At 40.9% G+C, this 13,627-nt stretch overlaps 1 protein-coding gene across 1 annotated transcript in view; it reads left to right on the forward strand.

Moving 5' to 3' along the window:
* Positions 1-13,627, forward strand: part of Cenpf (centromere protein F) — a 41,279-nt gene that overhangs the window by 8,200 nt on the left and 19,452 nt on the right. The window contains exons 7-10 of the mRNA XM_055609277.1: positions 2,912-3,037; positions 4,311-4,439; positions 6,865-6,987; positions 13,366-13,501. Coding sequence (XP_055465252.1) covers positions 2,912-3,037; positions 4,311-4,439; positions 6,865-6,987; positions 13,366-13,501 — 514 coding nt within the window. The remainder of the gene's footprint in view (positions 1-2,911; positions 3,038-4,310; positions 4,440-6,864; positions 6,988-13,365; positions 13,502-13,627) is intronic.

Raw genomic sequence — 13,627 nt, forward strand, 5'->3', positions numbered from 1 at the left:
TCTTTCTTTCTTTCTTTCTTTCTTTCTTTCTTTCTTTCTTTCTTTCTCTTTCTTTCTCTTTCTCTCTTTCTTTCTCTCTTTCTCTTTCTTTCTCTCTTTCTTTCTTTCTCTCTCTTTCTCTCTCTCTTTCTTTCTCTCTTTCTTTCTTTCTTTCTTTCTTTCTTTCTCTCTTTCTTTCTTCTTTGTCAGAGATTATTTTTGCTTTTTTTGTGTTTTCTTCCTTTCTAAATGCTCCAGGGTTTCGCTTTTTGGTCATTACCTTTTTGCTTAAAGCTCTTCCTATTCCATTGTTAGGGTTGTGTGCTGGCCACAAGGTCGTAGCTTCCTTTTATTTAAAGATATTTTGATTCCTCTTCATTCCCAAAGTATATTCTGGGTTGAGGTTTGTTTGCTTATTTTGTTTTGTTTTCTTCCCAGTGTTGTGTTTATATTTGAGCTCTGAACTCTCTAAATAATCCAATTCCTTCTTTTTACTCAGAGTTTATTTCAAAGTTATGTTCAGAATTGTATTTGTTGCTGTGTGGAATAGTTAGGATTATGTCTTTTCTATCTTTTTCAAAGTGGTGTTGTATTAAGGGTTTGTAAAGGTTGAGGTGAATTTTGTAAAAGTTTTGGTGTAATACGTGGGACAGGGTGAATTTTTAATATTAATTGCTATTATCACAACTTATTATTGAGTTCATATTCAACTCAGCTAATTTTGAATTGAGCATTTGTCTAGCCCCAGGACTTGCTGTAGTAAGAATTAGCAGTAGTCTTCTTTTGGGTGGGAGAGGATCTTTGTTCTGTCATATTTGGTGAGGTCTCCAGTCAGGTTATTGGTAGAGCTTTTGGCTTGGAAAGTGCTAAGAACCTGACTCTGGCTTTCATTCATTACTGTTCTCCCAGGTCCTTAAGATTTAGTTTTATTTCAGTGCCTTTTGGATGTCCTTTTTCCCCAAGTCATTTTCAAATCTTCCCAACTGGAAATTCATTTTTGTTTTTTCTTGTGCCTAATATGACTTTGTTAAATGTTTTGCTAATATAACACATAATATGTGTCATTAGAATTGCTTATTAAGTAAAATGGAGCTAGTGTACTCTGTTCTTTCAAGTGAGTGAATGCTTGTTTGTCGTGTGGGTCTTTCCCAGCTATTTACAGACTACATTTTGTGGCTGGAAGGGAATGCCCAGGGTCATAAGCTACAGAGCTGCAAGAACCTGAGCGCTGTGTAATTTAGAGCCATGGTTCTTCACCTTTTGGGTCACACCCCTTTGAGGGTCGGACAACCCTTTCACAGGGCTCACATATCAGATATCCCACATATTACGTTTTTATATTGCAGTTGATAACTAGCAAAATCAGAGTTATGAAGTAGCAATGAGGATAATTTTCTCTTGGGCCTCCACGGCGTGAGGAACTGTGGTAAAGTGCTGCAGCATTAGGAAGGGTGAGCACCTTCCTTTAGGGCATTGTGGGGCATGCGTGACATCCAGTGCCAGTTATTTACACATGGGTTGTGCATCCTTGATGCCACAATGTATTCAAAACGTCTTTTAGTGGACTATAAATATCCTCGAGGCTCTATTTTAAACTACCCTATCTGTAAAGAAAGGATTGCACTCCCTTAGGAATGTGTTGTCCTTTGAAGGAGTGTCAGTAGAGGGCGCCAAGAGTTCCTTTACTTTAGTGCTTGTTTTGTTTTTGTGACATTGTCAACCATCAGAATGCCAGTCTGTCTTATGGGCAATGATCTTTGAGTTGTCTTTCCAAAGCCCAGAAGAGTGCAGGACACAGTAGGTTCTCAATTACTATTTGTTAACTATATATAGAGTTCCTTGGGAATGAAAAAGCTTAGTCAGTAGTTGTAACAATGAAGGTATCTTAACGTCTGAAGCAGAAAGTGAATTTGATCTATAGGCTCAAGCATTTAATGTTTTCTGAGGCTGGGGAAATGGTTCAGTTAGTCAAGTGCTTGCTCTGAACCTGAGAGGATTCCCAGCATACAAGAAAAAACCTGGGCATTCATCTGCACAACAGATTACATATATACACGCACACACAAAGCATTTATTGATTTTTGTTGAGAAAGTGTTCCACTATGTAGCTCAGGCTGGCCTCAAAACTGATGATTTTCTTGTCTCAGGCTCTTGAATGCTGAAATTACAGGTGTGTGCCATGTGTACAGCTGAGTTTTATCTTCTAAAAGCTCTATGTGAAGGAGATCAGAGGACATCTTGGAGGGATAAGCTGTCAGCTTAGCTGGAGCAAGAATTTCTGGGTTCTTTTCATGCCCCTCTGCGCCATCTTGCCATGGGTGTGCTGGGCTTACAGGTGCAGACCATCAATCCAGCTCTTCATGTGGTCACTGTCAGTCTTGGCGGCAAGTGCTTTGGCCTCCTGAGCTCTCAGGTCTAGTGCTGCCGTTTGACTTGCTTGCTGTGTGGTGGTGTTGGTCCATTCTGACACCACTGTTTCCCTTTCCCATGACACATATTGTGAAGTGTTTTAAAACGTACTGATGTTTAACATCTTTGGTATTTCCTGGGTATAAATTTCATATGTGCTAATAGAACCATAGTTGACTTAGGATTTGGATAATGAATATAAACCTGGTTTTTAAAATGAAATAAGAAAACTAAAATATGGTAAACATGAGACAGATTCTAGGGACTACAAGTTACTTTTATTTTATTTGTTTTATTTTACTTGGGTTTTTGACCAGGGTCTCACTGTGTAGCCCTGGCTGTCCTGGAACTCAATATGTAGACCAGGCTGGCCTCAGATAATCTGCCTGCCTCTGCCTCTCCAGTGCTGAGTTTCAAGGTATGAATCACCATACTGGTCTGGATTAAAATTTCTTAAAACACAAAATTTGGCTTCCTTCTTTGAGTAACTTGTTTTGTGTGGAACATTTTTGTTTGTTGTCAGTGTACTACCTTGGAACAAAAACTGAAGCATTTGACTGAGGAATTGAGTTGTCAGCGACAGAATGCAGAAAGTGCCAAACGTTCTCTGGAACAGAAAGTCAAGGAGAAAGAAAAGGAGCTTCAGGAGGTGAGGTGAATGGGTTCACAAAGGGCTTTTTATGAGAAAGACCTGTTTTTGCAATTTGGAAGGAAGAACTGTTTGTCACCACTGAGAACATTATGGAGTAGACATGCTTTGTGAGCACAAGGCCACTGCACTTTCTGTCACATTTGCACTTTTGTACTTTTCCCGTCACTTACTTTTTGATTCGCTTTTCTTAATGGTGGTGAGATTTGAGGCTGAGTTGGAAAGGAGCATCTCTGAGCACTCTCTCCACAGTGAGAGGAGAGATTCATGTTGTTCAGTTGTCTCTTAAGGCTGTGAGTTGGTTAATCACCTCATGAGGTATCTGAAGAGGTCAGGGAGCCAAAGGTGGGCTGGTATTTTGCCAGTGTGAATTGTTAGGTACTTCAGTCTGAGCATACATGTTAATTTGACATCGCCCTGGTTGTGAAAGTTAACTAGGAACATTTACTTCTTTTTTTCAAGTGAAGACCATGGTAAGTGGTGTATGACTGATTAGTTAAGCCCCCTTTTCTTTTCTTTCTCTCTTTTTGGACATGAGCTTATTTAAGCCCAGGTTCCTTGAACTCCTGATCCTTTTGCTTCCATTGCCCAAGTGCTGGACTAGGGGTGTGTGTGTGTGTGTGTGTTTGTGAGACCATGCTCAGCTCCTATACCCATTTTTTAAAAAAGTGTATGGTCTATGTGTGTATGGGCACGTGTGAGTGCGGGTGCACATGTGTGGGCATGAGTGAGGAGGCTTGAAGCTGGTGATGGGTGTCTTCTTCAGGGGCTCTCCTTCTTATTTTTCAGAGGCAGGCTCTCTCTGTTGAGCCCAGAGCTAGCCGATGCGTTCCAGCTAACCAGCTTGCCCTGGGAATCTACTTCCTCTGCCTCTTGAGTGCTGAGATTACAGGTGGCTGTATGCCTGCCTGGCTTTTTTGGGGTTCTTGGGGTTCACACTTTGGTGCTCATACTTAGATGGCCAGCATTTTCTATACTGAGCTATCTTTCTACCTCCTAAGCCAAATTTTTAGTGTGTTTCTGTGCTAGGTTATGTTGATTTCAGCTCAGCTACTCTTTCCTGCCCTCCATCCTTCAACATTGAGATGACTGAGATAGGTGATAGGCCCTCGGAGACCTGGGCATCCAGGATGGTTGTATGTGCATTCAGCAGATGGTCGGCATGACTCCCTGTCCCTCTCAGACTTTGCAGGGAGCCTTGTCTGGTAGAGTGTGTGCTGCACCTGGGATGGTCTTTGTCCATGCTTTCTTGACCTGATGGTTTGCTTTTCAGGAGCTGTCCCGACAGCATCGATCTTTCCAAGCTCTGGACCATGAGTACACTCAGATGAAAACCAGACTTACTCAGGAGTTACAGCAAGCCAAACATTCAGTCAGTGTCCTCCAGCTGGAACTGGAGAAGGTAGGCCACTGAACCTAGTTTTCACGGTCTGCACACATACTCTGTCTGTGTCTCAGCTGACCTAGTGGTTTTAACTGATAGTTAAAAGCACACACACAAAAAGTGATGTTTGATACATACTTTTTGAAAAATGTAATATTTCAGGATAAATATGTTCATCTTAAACATTTATCTTTTTTTTTTTTTGGTAAAAACTAAAATCCTTTGTTACAGCACTTGTGCAGGAAGACCGTAACTGTTGTATGTGGTCATGCTACTGAGCAGAAGCACACTAGGCCCTGCTCCTGTCCTGTAGTCACTAGAACCTAAGACTCATTCTCCTCTTGCTCTCCTCAGTCTCTGAGACAACTGTTCATCCCAGTACCTGTGGGATCAGCTTTTCTCTACTGCAAATATGGAACCAGCTTCATAAATGCTTCTCATTAAATGCTCTGTCCCTTTCAAAGCGGAAACAACCTTTATGGCTCACTTTCCTCAGAAAAGGGGTAAAAAGGCTGGGTTTTCAGGTCTGAATATCAGTGAAAGTCTGTGGTATTCTGGTCACTATGTGGTATATAAAAAGGGATGTGGGGTTGTCCTGAGTAGTTTCTTCCTCAGCTCATTAGAGCTCAGGTAGTTGCCTGTAGGCTTAAGACTCTCAGAGTGGTGTACCCAGGTTCCTGGCTTGGCGTGTACCTATGTTATGGTAGATCTTGAATTATGTCTTCAGCCTGGAGGTGTCTTCTAAACCGAGGGCATTCTACCTGTGTGGGTCCCTGGTGAGTTAATCATAGGGCTTCAGCTGTTGTTGTGAAGATAAGTCCCTCTTTAGGCCTCTACATCCCACTAAACAGGAGTTACAGTCTTTCCAGTGGCCAGGCCAGCACTTTGAGGGCATCTGCACTTCTTGTTTCACATCTCAGTCCATCAAAGCTGCTGAGTTTACCTCTGTGGATGCACATGTTTGTATATGTAATGTGCGTGTCTGTATTTCCGTGTAAATGATAGTAAATTTAGTTTTTTTAGTTTAATACTTTTTATTCTTTGAAAAATTTAAAAATACATGTAATGTGTTTTGATCATATTTACCTCCTTTCTGTTCTTAATGTTTTTCAGATCTACACTCCCAACTTCATATCCTGTGTTTTGTGTTCTATAATCCCTGAGTCCAGTTTGTACTGTTCATGTACTCATGGGTATGGGGCCATCCAGTGGAGCTTGGCTGGCCTACCCTTAAAGAAAACTGACTGTTCCTCTCCCAGCAGCCATCAGTTGTCTGTTGCTTCTCAGGGGTGGGAGGTAGCAAGCACCTCCTCCCCAGTCCATGCTGGAGCATTGAACAATTTGATCTTGTGCAGGTCTTGAGCATGCAGCCATAGTTGCTCTAAGTTCATGACTACAATAGTCCTGTCATGTCCAGAAGACATATTTCACCATGCTTATCTCCACCCTTTGTTCTTACAGATTTTACACCATGTGGTCTTGTCACTATTACCTATGAGGGTCATCATCCACCCCAGAAACCTTCCCATGTGCCTTTCCTCCGAGCTAAGAATGAATTTGACTTTTCTGTCTGTGTTTACGCACTATGTTTTAACTATGTCCATTGCTACGTTCAGAGCCCCGTTACCATTCTCAGTTGCCATGCCAGCCTCCTGTCTCCCCTTAACCCCCCACCTGTGTTTGTTTCTTAACAGCCTGTTTTCAGTCAGTAACCAAAGCAAAGCTACCATCACATCAGTCAGATCCATAGCTCTTCTGCTCAAAACCATGTAGTCACTCCTGCCCCCTTACTAGGCCAGCTATCTCTTAGGTGGCAGACCCAGGTGGCTACCCTGGTTCCCTGTGAAGTTCATCTTTTGCCCTTCCCTCACACACTTCATTTTTGCCACATGGTCCCTGGCTCTTGGCTAGCTATACTTAGTGGGACAACCTCAGGCCTTGATTATAGTGCTACTCTTGGGGAGCTGTTTGCTCATGGGTTGAGAGGCAGGAACCTCCACTGCAGTCTGTATTCTTGGTTGCCACATATATCCCCAATCTCTGTCTTCGCTGGTGTGTTTAATTTCTTTCTGTAGTGTGAACATTTGGGTGTGTCCCTGACTTATTTGTGTACTGTGTAGTTAGGCCTATGATGTTCTGAAAACATATGGACTTTTTTTTCTTGTCATCATTTCTAAAAAATAAAGTAACTGCTTATGTAGATCCTGTGGGCCCATAGAGATGCTGCGAAGTGCACAGGAGGATGTGCCCAGGCAAACCCCACAGCCCTGTAGCATATAGTGAGGGCTGTGATGCCCTTGAGCTTCTGGAATCGGGTGTAATGACTCCTGCCTTTCTCTTCTAGCTCAGCTTTTTTGTTTTTCTCATTTTTAAATTTAAGAGCAGTTGATTATTCACAGAGAACATGAATTCAAAACTTATTTATTTTCTTCTCTTTTTGTAGGTCACGTCAATGAAACAACAGTTAGAAAGAAGTTTGGAAGAAATTAGGCAAAAGTTCAACAGAACAGAACAAGCTCTTCAGGCGAGTCAGATCACAGAAAATGAGCTGAGGAGAAGCAGTGAGGTATGTGAGTGGGTGGGTCAAGGAACAGAACCCACATAGGATGAAGTATGACAACAAAAACAATGTCTTTCTTGGAAAAGTGTGTGTGTGTGTGCACATGTGTGTGCATGCACATATGGAATAAGCACATGGTCGCAGCATGATCATGGAGTTAAGAGTACAGCTTGGAGGCATTGGTTCTCCCTTTTCATCTTTATTTGGGTTCCCCGGATCAGACTCAAGAGAGCAGGCTTGGCGACAGGTACCTTTGCACACTGAGTCATCTCCCTGGTCTAAAAAGGGACTCTATCATTTCTTAGAAGTTTATATATGTATGTACCATATATATTTTTCTTTTCCAGATGTTAATGTGAAAGTGCTTTATGTATGTAGAATATGTCCTTATTCCCCCTTTTTATTTTGAAACTATTATTCATGTTTTTAGCAAATTTGTATTTTATGTGTATGTATTGTCTGTGCACCACATGTATGCTTGGTGTCCACAGAGGCCAGAAGAGAGGTGTCTGATCTAGAGTTGGAGTGAGCCTCTGTGTCCTCTGGAAGAGCAGCAGCCACTGCTCTTAGCCTCTGAGCAGTCTCTCCAGCACTGTAAACAAGTTTTAAAGCAGTGGTTCTTAATCTGTGGGTTGAGGTCCCTTTGGGGGTTGAATGATCCTTTCACAGGGTTGCATATCAGATATCCTATATATCAAATATTTACATTACAATGCATAACAGTAGCGAAATTACAGTAATGAAGTAGCAATGAAAATAATTTTATGGTTGGGGTCACCACAGCATGAGGAACTGTATTAAAAGGTCACAGCATTAGGAAGGTTGAGAATCACTGTTTTAAAGATTATTTTATACTACTTGAGAGATGGAATTATGAAACAAAGAAGTAATTGTTCAGAATATAAAGGGGATAAATGAAACTATTAATGTGGATTATTATTTAATTTATAGCTCTACCTTCTCATCTATCTACCTACCTGTGTGTGTCTATCTATCTGTCTGTCTGTCTGTCTGTCTATTTGGCAGAATCTCATTAAGTTGCCTAGGATGGCCTAAAGTCTACTAAGTAGCTAAGGCGAGCCTTAAATTCCTGATCCCAGTGCCCTTTCCTCCCAAGTGCTGGGATTACAGGCCTGTGCTGGCATGCACTTGCTTTTTTTGGTTTTGAGATACACTCTGGCTGTGTGTCCCAGGCTAGTATAGGGATTGCCTTGTCTCTACAATGCTGGGGTTTGAAAACATTTTGAAGATTAGTTTGAAACTACACAGTGTTAAAAACCCGTGGAAGCTGGGCGTGTTGGCACACACTTGTAATTCCAGCGCTCAGGAGGCATAGTTAGTCGGATGCAGATCTCTGAGTTGGAGGCCAGCCTGGTCTACAAAGTGACTCTCGAAAAACAAACAAACAAACAAACAAACAACACTCACAAACAACAACAAAAAAACCCGTTGATATCATAGACTTAAAGAAATGACCTTAGTTCATTCTCTGGCATTGCCTAAAATAAGTAAGTAAATGAGTCAATAACTAAGCAAAATCATGTAGTTATGAATGGTATTCCTCTTTAGAAGTGAGTGTTGACTTTAGGGTTTTGTGTGCTTCCTGGCCAGTGTTGCCTGTAGAGACTCCTGTTCTCCAGGCAGTGGGTGAGGGCTTTCGAGTGCATGGCTGTGGGAGTGTTCTGAGGGTTTTATTTCTACCCATGTCACTTTGGCTTCTCTGAACTTCCTTGGTGGCCTGCAGTTTGTTTTAAAGGGCTTAATTAAGAAGCATGTAGGAACAGCTGATGGATGGATTTGAGTAGAGGCACAAATTAAAGTACAGAAGACCAGTAGAGGTGGTTTCTCAGATACTACAGAAAAAAAAAAATGTTTTCCCACTATTGAGCTGTTTTGTCATCACTTTTCAGCCTGCTAACAATGAAAGAAAAACAATTTTGTCCCTAATGACAGTTCCTTATCTAGGTGATAAAGTCTAAATGTTTGCCCCTTTGGCATTTGATTGTAAATGAGAACACCTGTCATAGCAAAGAGGAAGTTATTTAAGCAGCCAGCAACAAAGGGGGAGTACTGCTGGAGATGGGGTGGGGACATTCAACTCCTGCACCCCAAGTGGAAACAGTCAGATCCTGTGATGGGCTCATCTGCAAACATTTTTAGTGTGTGTTTATTGCAGCAAAACAAATGTTTGTCTTTTGGCCAGTGGGGACCAACCAACAGATGCTTCTGCTAACATTTCCACAGGCGAACTGGCATGGAGCTCTTCCCTCTGTGAGCTTGCCTTTAGCCAGGAGATCTCTTGCGACTTGCCTGGATGCCTGTGGCAACATTCTGTAGAACTATCATCTGGTTCAGAGTCTAAATACCATTAGCATGACTTGCTGAGGCATTTTAATAGGCTGGATATGGTCTTGGAGGTGTTTCTGAAGACTTACTTTTATCCCCATGTAGTCTGGGTTGTGGTTCTCTCTCTAATTCCAGGATGCTCTGCATTTTACACCTACCATGTTCAAATGAACATAGTCGTGTGGAAAGCACTCAGCACATGACCAGAGATAGGAATTTACTATTCATCCTAATTTATGTTTATGTTTGCCTGAGGGTATTCTTTTGGGTATAAAGCAATAGGAGTTGAAAGGGCTTCTTGTGCTTTGAGCTGTGGTTGGGACCAGAGAAGTGACTTGTCAGAGTGCTGATGTAGCTTGGGGATTACAGTGGTGATGGCTCTAGTGGGAGCAATCTGGATGTGTGCTGGCTACCGTGTGACCTTGGAATGATCCCTTTCTATTCTGCAGTTGTAAATAATAGCCTTCCCTTTCAAGACTGTATTCATGATTAAGTCCACTGTTTCATATAAAGTGTGGCTTGGTGCACAGCATGTTAAGTGTCTAGTAAGTAAATCATGGAAGTTCAGTATTGTTTTTGTTTCGCAAATCTTAATGATCTTTGATGTTAGAATTATTTGTGGTTATATGCCAGCCCTTTAAGGATCATGGCCAGGACACAGTGCATTTGAGACTTTTCATATTTCATTATCTGCTGTCTTTCTGTATCTAATTATAAGTAAGCACAAACAAGTTCAATGTGCTTATAGGTTCTGGATGCTGAAATGATGTGACAGCTGTATTGAAATTTTTCTTGACTGTGTTTAGTAAACTAATATCCTTCTTGCAATTAGAAATTATCAGTGCTGGAAAATGTGATTTAATGGCCCAATCAAGGGTAAAGTTAGCATTTAGTATCAAAGTGATGGGAGGATTGGTTAGATAAGCTGTTCACTTCGTTTAAAGTGCCAGCCTCCATCGCACTGTGGTTTGGCAGTAAAATTCCATCATTGACAGGCAGGATGAGGAAACACTTGCTTGGGGACCTTGCTAGGCATAGGGATCTGTATTATATTAGGCCCTCTAAGGAATGTGGTCTGGCAGGCAAGAATGACAAAGTAGAAGGGAGAAAGCACATCTTTTGCATCCATTCCATCCCCACATAGATAGCCTTCACCCAGCAGGGGACATATTACGCTGTGCTCATGGATGGGATCATGAAATGCACACACTAACTGCAGTTTGATTTGTCTGGCCCTAGGAAGTGATGCTTCCCTCGCCGCTCCTAAACTGAGCTGCTCTGGGTAGGATTGCCTGCTAAGCTCTAGCGCTGGCGTGTGGTAGATATTACTGTTTTTCCAGAGTAGTGCCCAATTTTGCAAATCATGTGAGGACGCAAGTGATGCCTAGGAGAATATATCCTTGTATGCTTAACTCATTGTTGCTAATGAGCTACCCAATCAAGACTTAAGTGGCTGTAGCCTCATGGAAAACTAATTGCTGATGGATGGCAGCCTGTGCATTCATTTTCAGATGTTCATTTTCTAAATTCTGGCCTCTTAAAATTCTTGGGTTGGTTGCAGTCATGGCATTATAAGCCTGCTGGGTCCCAGTATTGGTTGAACATTCCTTTGTTAGTAACAAATATTTACAAAGCTTATGCCAAAATGGAGAAAGACACCCTAATTTTTCATTGAGCTTGGTATTTTCTTAAATGTCTGCAGTTATGGACTAAGACACAGAGAGATCAACAGGCATGCACACATAACAAAAACCCCTCCCCTTTGTGGTACCTGCTTTCTCCAGCTCCCCTCCGCCCTGTAAACGTTCTTTCCTATGGAGGTGCGCTCTGTGTATCATGCATTGCCTTCCCAGCTTCCTTCTCAGGGCCAAGGTTTGGTTTGATGTTTTTTATTTTTTTATATTAGTAAGAATAATTTGTAAATCATAAAAGTAGTAAGTCAATTCATGATTCCTTTCTGGTGATCTTCCAACTGTTACACTTGGGGAAGAAATACTAATGCTGGTGCCCCATTACACTTGTCAAGGTGCTCAACATGCTCTGTCTTTCATCTGTGATCTCACTAGGTGGTGATTATTCTTAGCCTGAAGAACAAACAAGTGATTACATTTCTCTAGTTTATTAATGCTAATTTTAATCAGTTATATTGTTTTACCTTCATGATTTTTTTCTTCCAAGCTTGAATACTGACTAGAATGCAGGTTAACCTCTCAGTCTTGAGATTTATTGCAGCTGTCCTTTGATTCTTATTGATATCTTAATTTCATAGTCAGTTTCCTGGTGCAAGCAAGACAGGATCAGAACACAGGAGACAAGAGTGTAATATTGACAACAGGCTCTGTCTCATTTTAATGATGAAATGAATGTATATACATGAACACAACAGCTGCCAGCAAGTTTTCAAGTACTTCCTAGTAGCCAGATTCTCCCTCTTCTTGAATTTGGCTTTGTTACATGGGTACCCATCTGCTGGTAGTAAGCAGACTGATAATTGAAGGCAGTCTTCCAACATAGCATCGCCAGGGCCATCTGTTTTCTAACAGTGCAGTGGGGTTTTGGAGGATGGGTCTTAATTGTTTCTTTAAGATTCAAAAAATGACTTCCTACTCCTCTGAAGGATATTTTTGAAATGAAACTTTAAAAAATGCCTTGTGGATTTCTTTCATTCCCTAAGATATGAGATACTTAAGTTCTTTCAGTTGGTGGTGATATGCCAATTCTTGGGGGTAGGCTAATATAATAATATAATAATATAGATAAAAGGGTGTACCTTTCAGGAAAAAAAATTAAAAGTTTTAATTCTAATGTTCAGGAGGCAGAGGCAGGTAGATATTCAGTGTGAGGCTAGCCTGGTCTACAAAATGAGACTCTTTGTCCAAAAACAAACAAAAGGGCTGGAAAGATAGCTCAATGAATAGAGCTACTTAAATTAGTGTGCCAAACTCAAAGACCTTGATCCCTGCAGCCCTCCTGGTAGAATAAGAGAACTAACTACCCCAAGATGTTCTGTGTTGTCCACATATGTGCCATAGCATGTCCTGCCTCCTCAGTGTGCATGCATGTGTGTGTATGTGTGTGTGTATACATGCACAGTTAATAAAGATTATAATAGTAAAGAAAACCTAAAGGAAACATGTTTCAGTGTGCTGAAGTGTTTTTAATATGTGTTGTGTCAGTCTTAGGTTGTTAAGGAGGAACAATAGCGTTTTTATTTGGTGTCTCATTTGCATGGTTTAGTTTAAGATTTCCCAACACAGGAGAATGAAATTGCACATTTACATATGTATCTGTGTTACTTTGCTGTACACATCCCTGTGTGGATGAATATTTAATAATGGACCCAACGAACCTGTGAGTGCTCAGACTCCCTCATCCACGATGAATTCTGTGCTCGCCTTTGATATCATATATATTAGGCAGTGTCTTTTGAGTAGTTAGCTCTGTTAGGTGTGTACTGAGTGATTAGGACCACACCTTACGCCATGGAGGGTAATACTGGTGAAGGCAGAGATGCTACTTTATTTATAAGCGCATTTTTCATAATATACACTCCTGTATGCATACATGGGCTGTAGTCTTTGTTGATGAACACATTTGTTGAAGGGAATTTCGTCTATAAGGACATTCTTGTGTTAGTAACCTTGCACTAGTTTTGCTGTGAAGAGCAAACATTTGTTCTTGGAGCATTGTGATTTAGTTTCACCTCATTTCTTTGCGAAGATATTTTTTACTAATCTGGTTTGATAGGAATCTGAAACTGTTGTCTTTAATTATCTTGTGAATAGGCTTTTTCTTCTGAGCTACCTCTTTAACAAATAGAAAGTTTGAAGAAATATATTTCCTAAAGATATAATTCTTAGATGTGGGACCTGCTTTTAGGATGTGATTTGATTCAGATAAGATGATACTTTAATTAGATATTGGAAAGTTCATTCCTGACTGAGATACAGACAGGTCTGTTAAGGACCTTTATTAAGGCAGAAATTGTGACTCACTTGAGCATTTGTTTAGGTTAAAACAAACTAAATGTGTTTTTAGGAAGTGAAGAAGGAAAACAGTCTCATTAGAAGTCAGTCTGAGCAAAGGACCAGAGAAGTCTGCCACCTGGAGGAAGAACTTTGTAAAGTCAAAGCATGTTTGAGTGAGAGCCAGAATTTCGCAGAAGAAATGAGAGGTGAGTGCAGTAGCTTTAGAGGTTTTTTAAGTCTTTTACATTTATTTACTTATTTTGTTTGTCTGTGTGAATATGTCATGGTGTGTGTGTGTGTGTGTGTGTGTGTGTGTGTGTGTGTGTGTGTGT

Source organism: Psammomys obesus, unplaced genomic scaffold, assembly GCF_907164565.1.
Source record: "Psammomys obesus unplaced genomic scaffold, mPsaObe1.curated_primary_1811, whole genome shotgun sequence".
Lineage (NCBI taxonomy): Eukaryota > Metazoa > Chordata > Mammalia > Rodentia > Muridae > Psammomys > Psammomys obesus.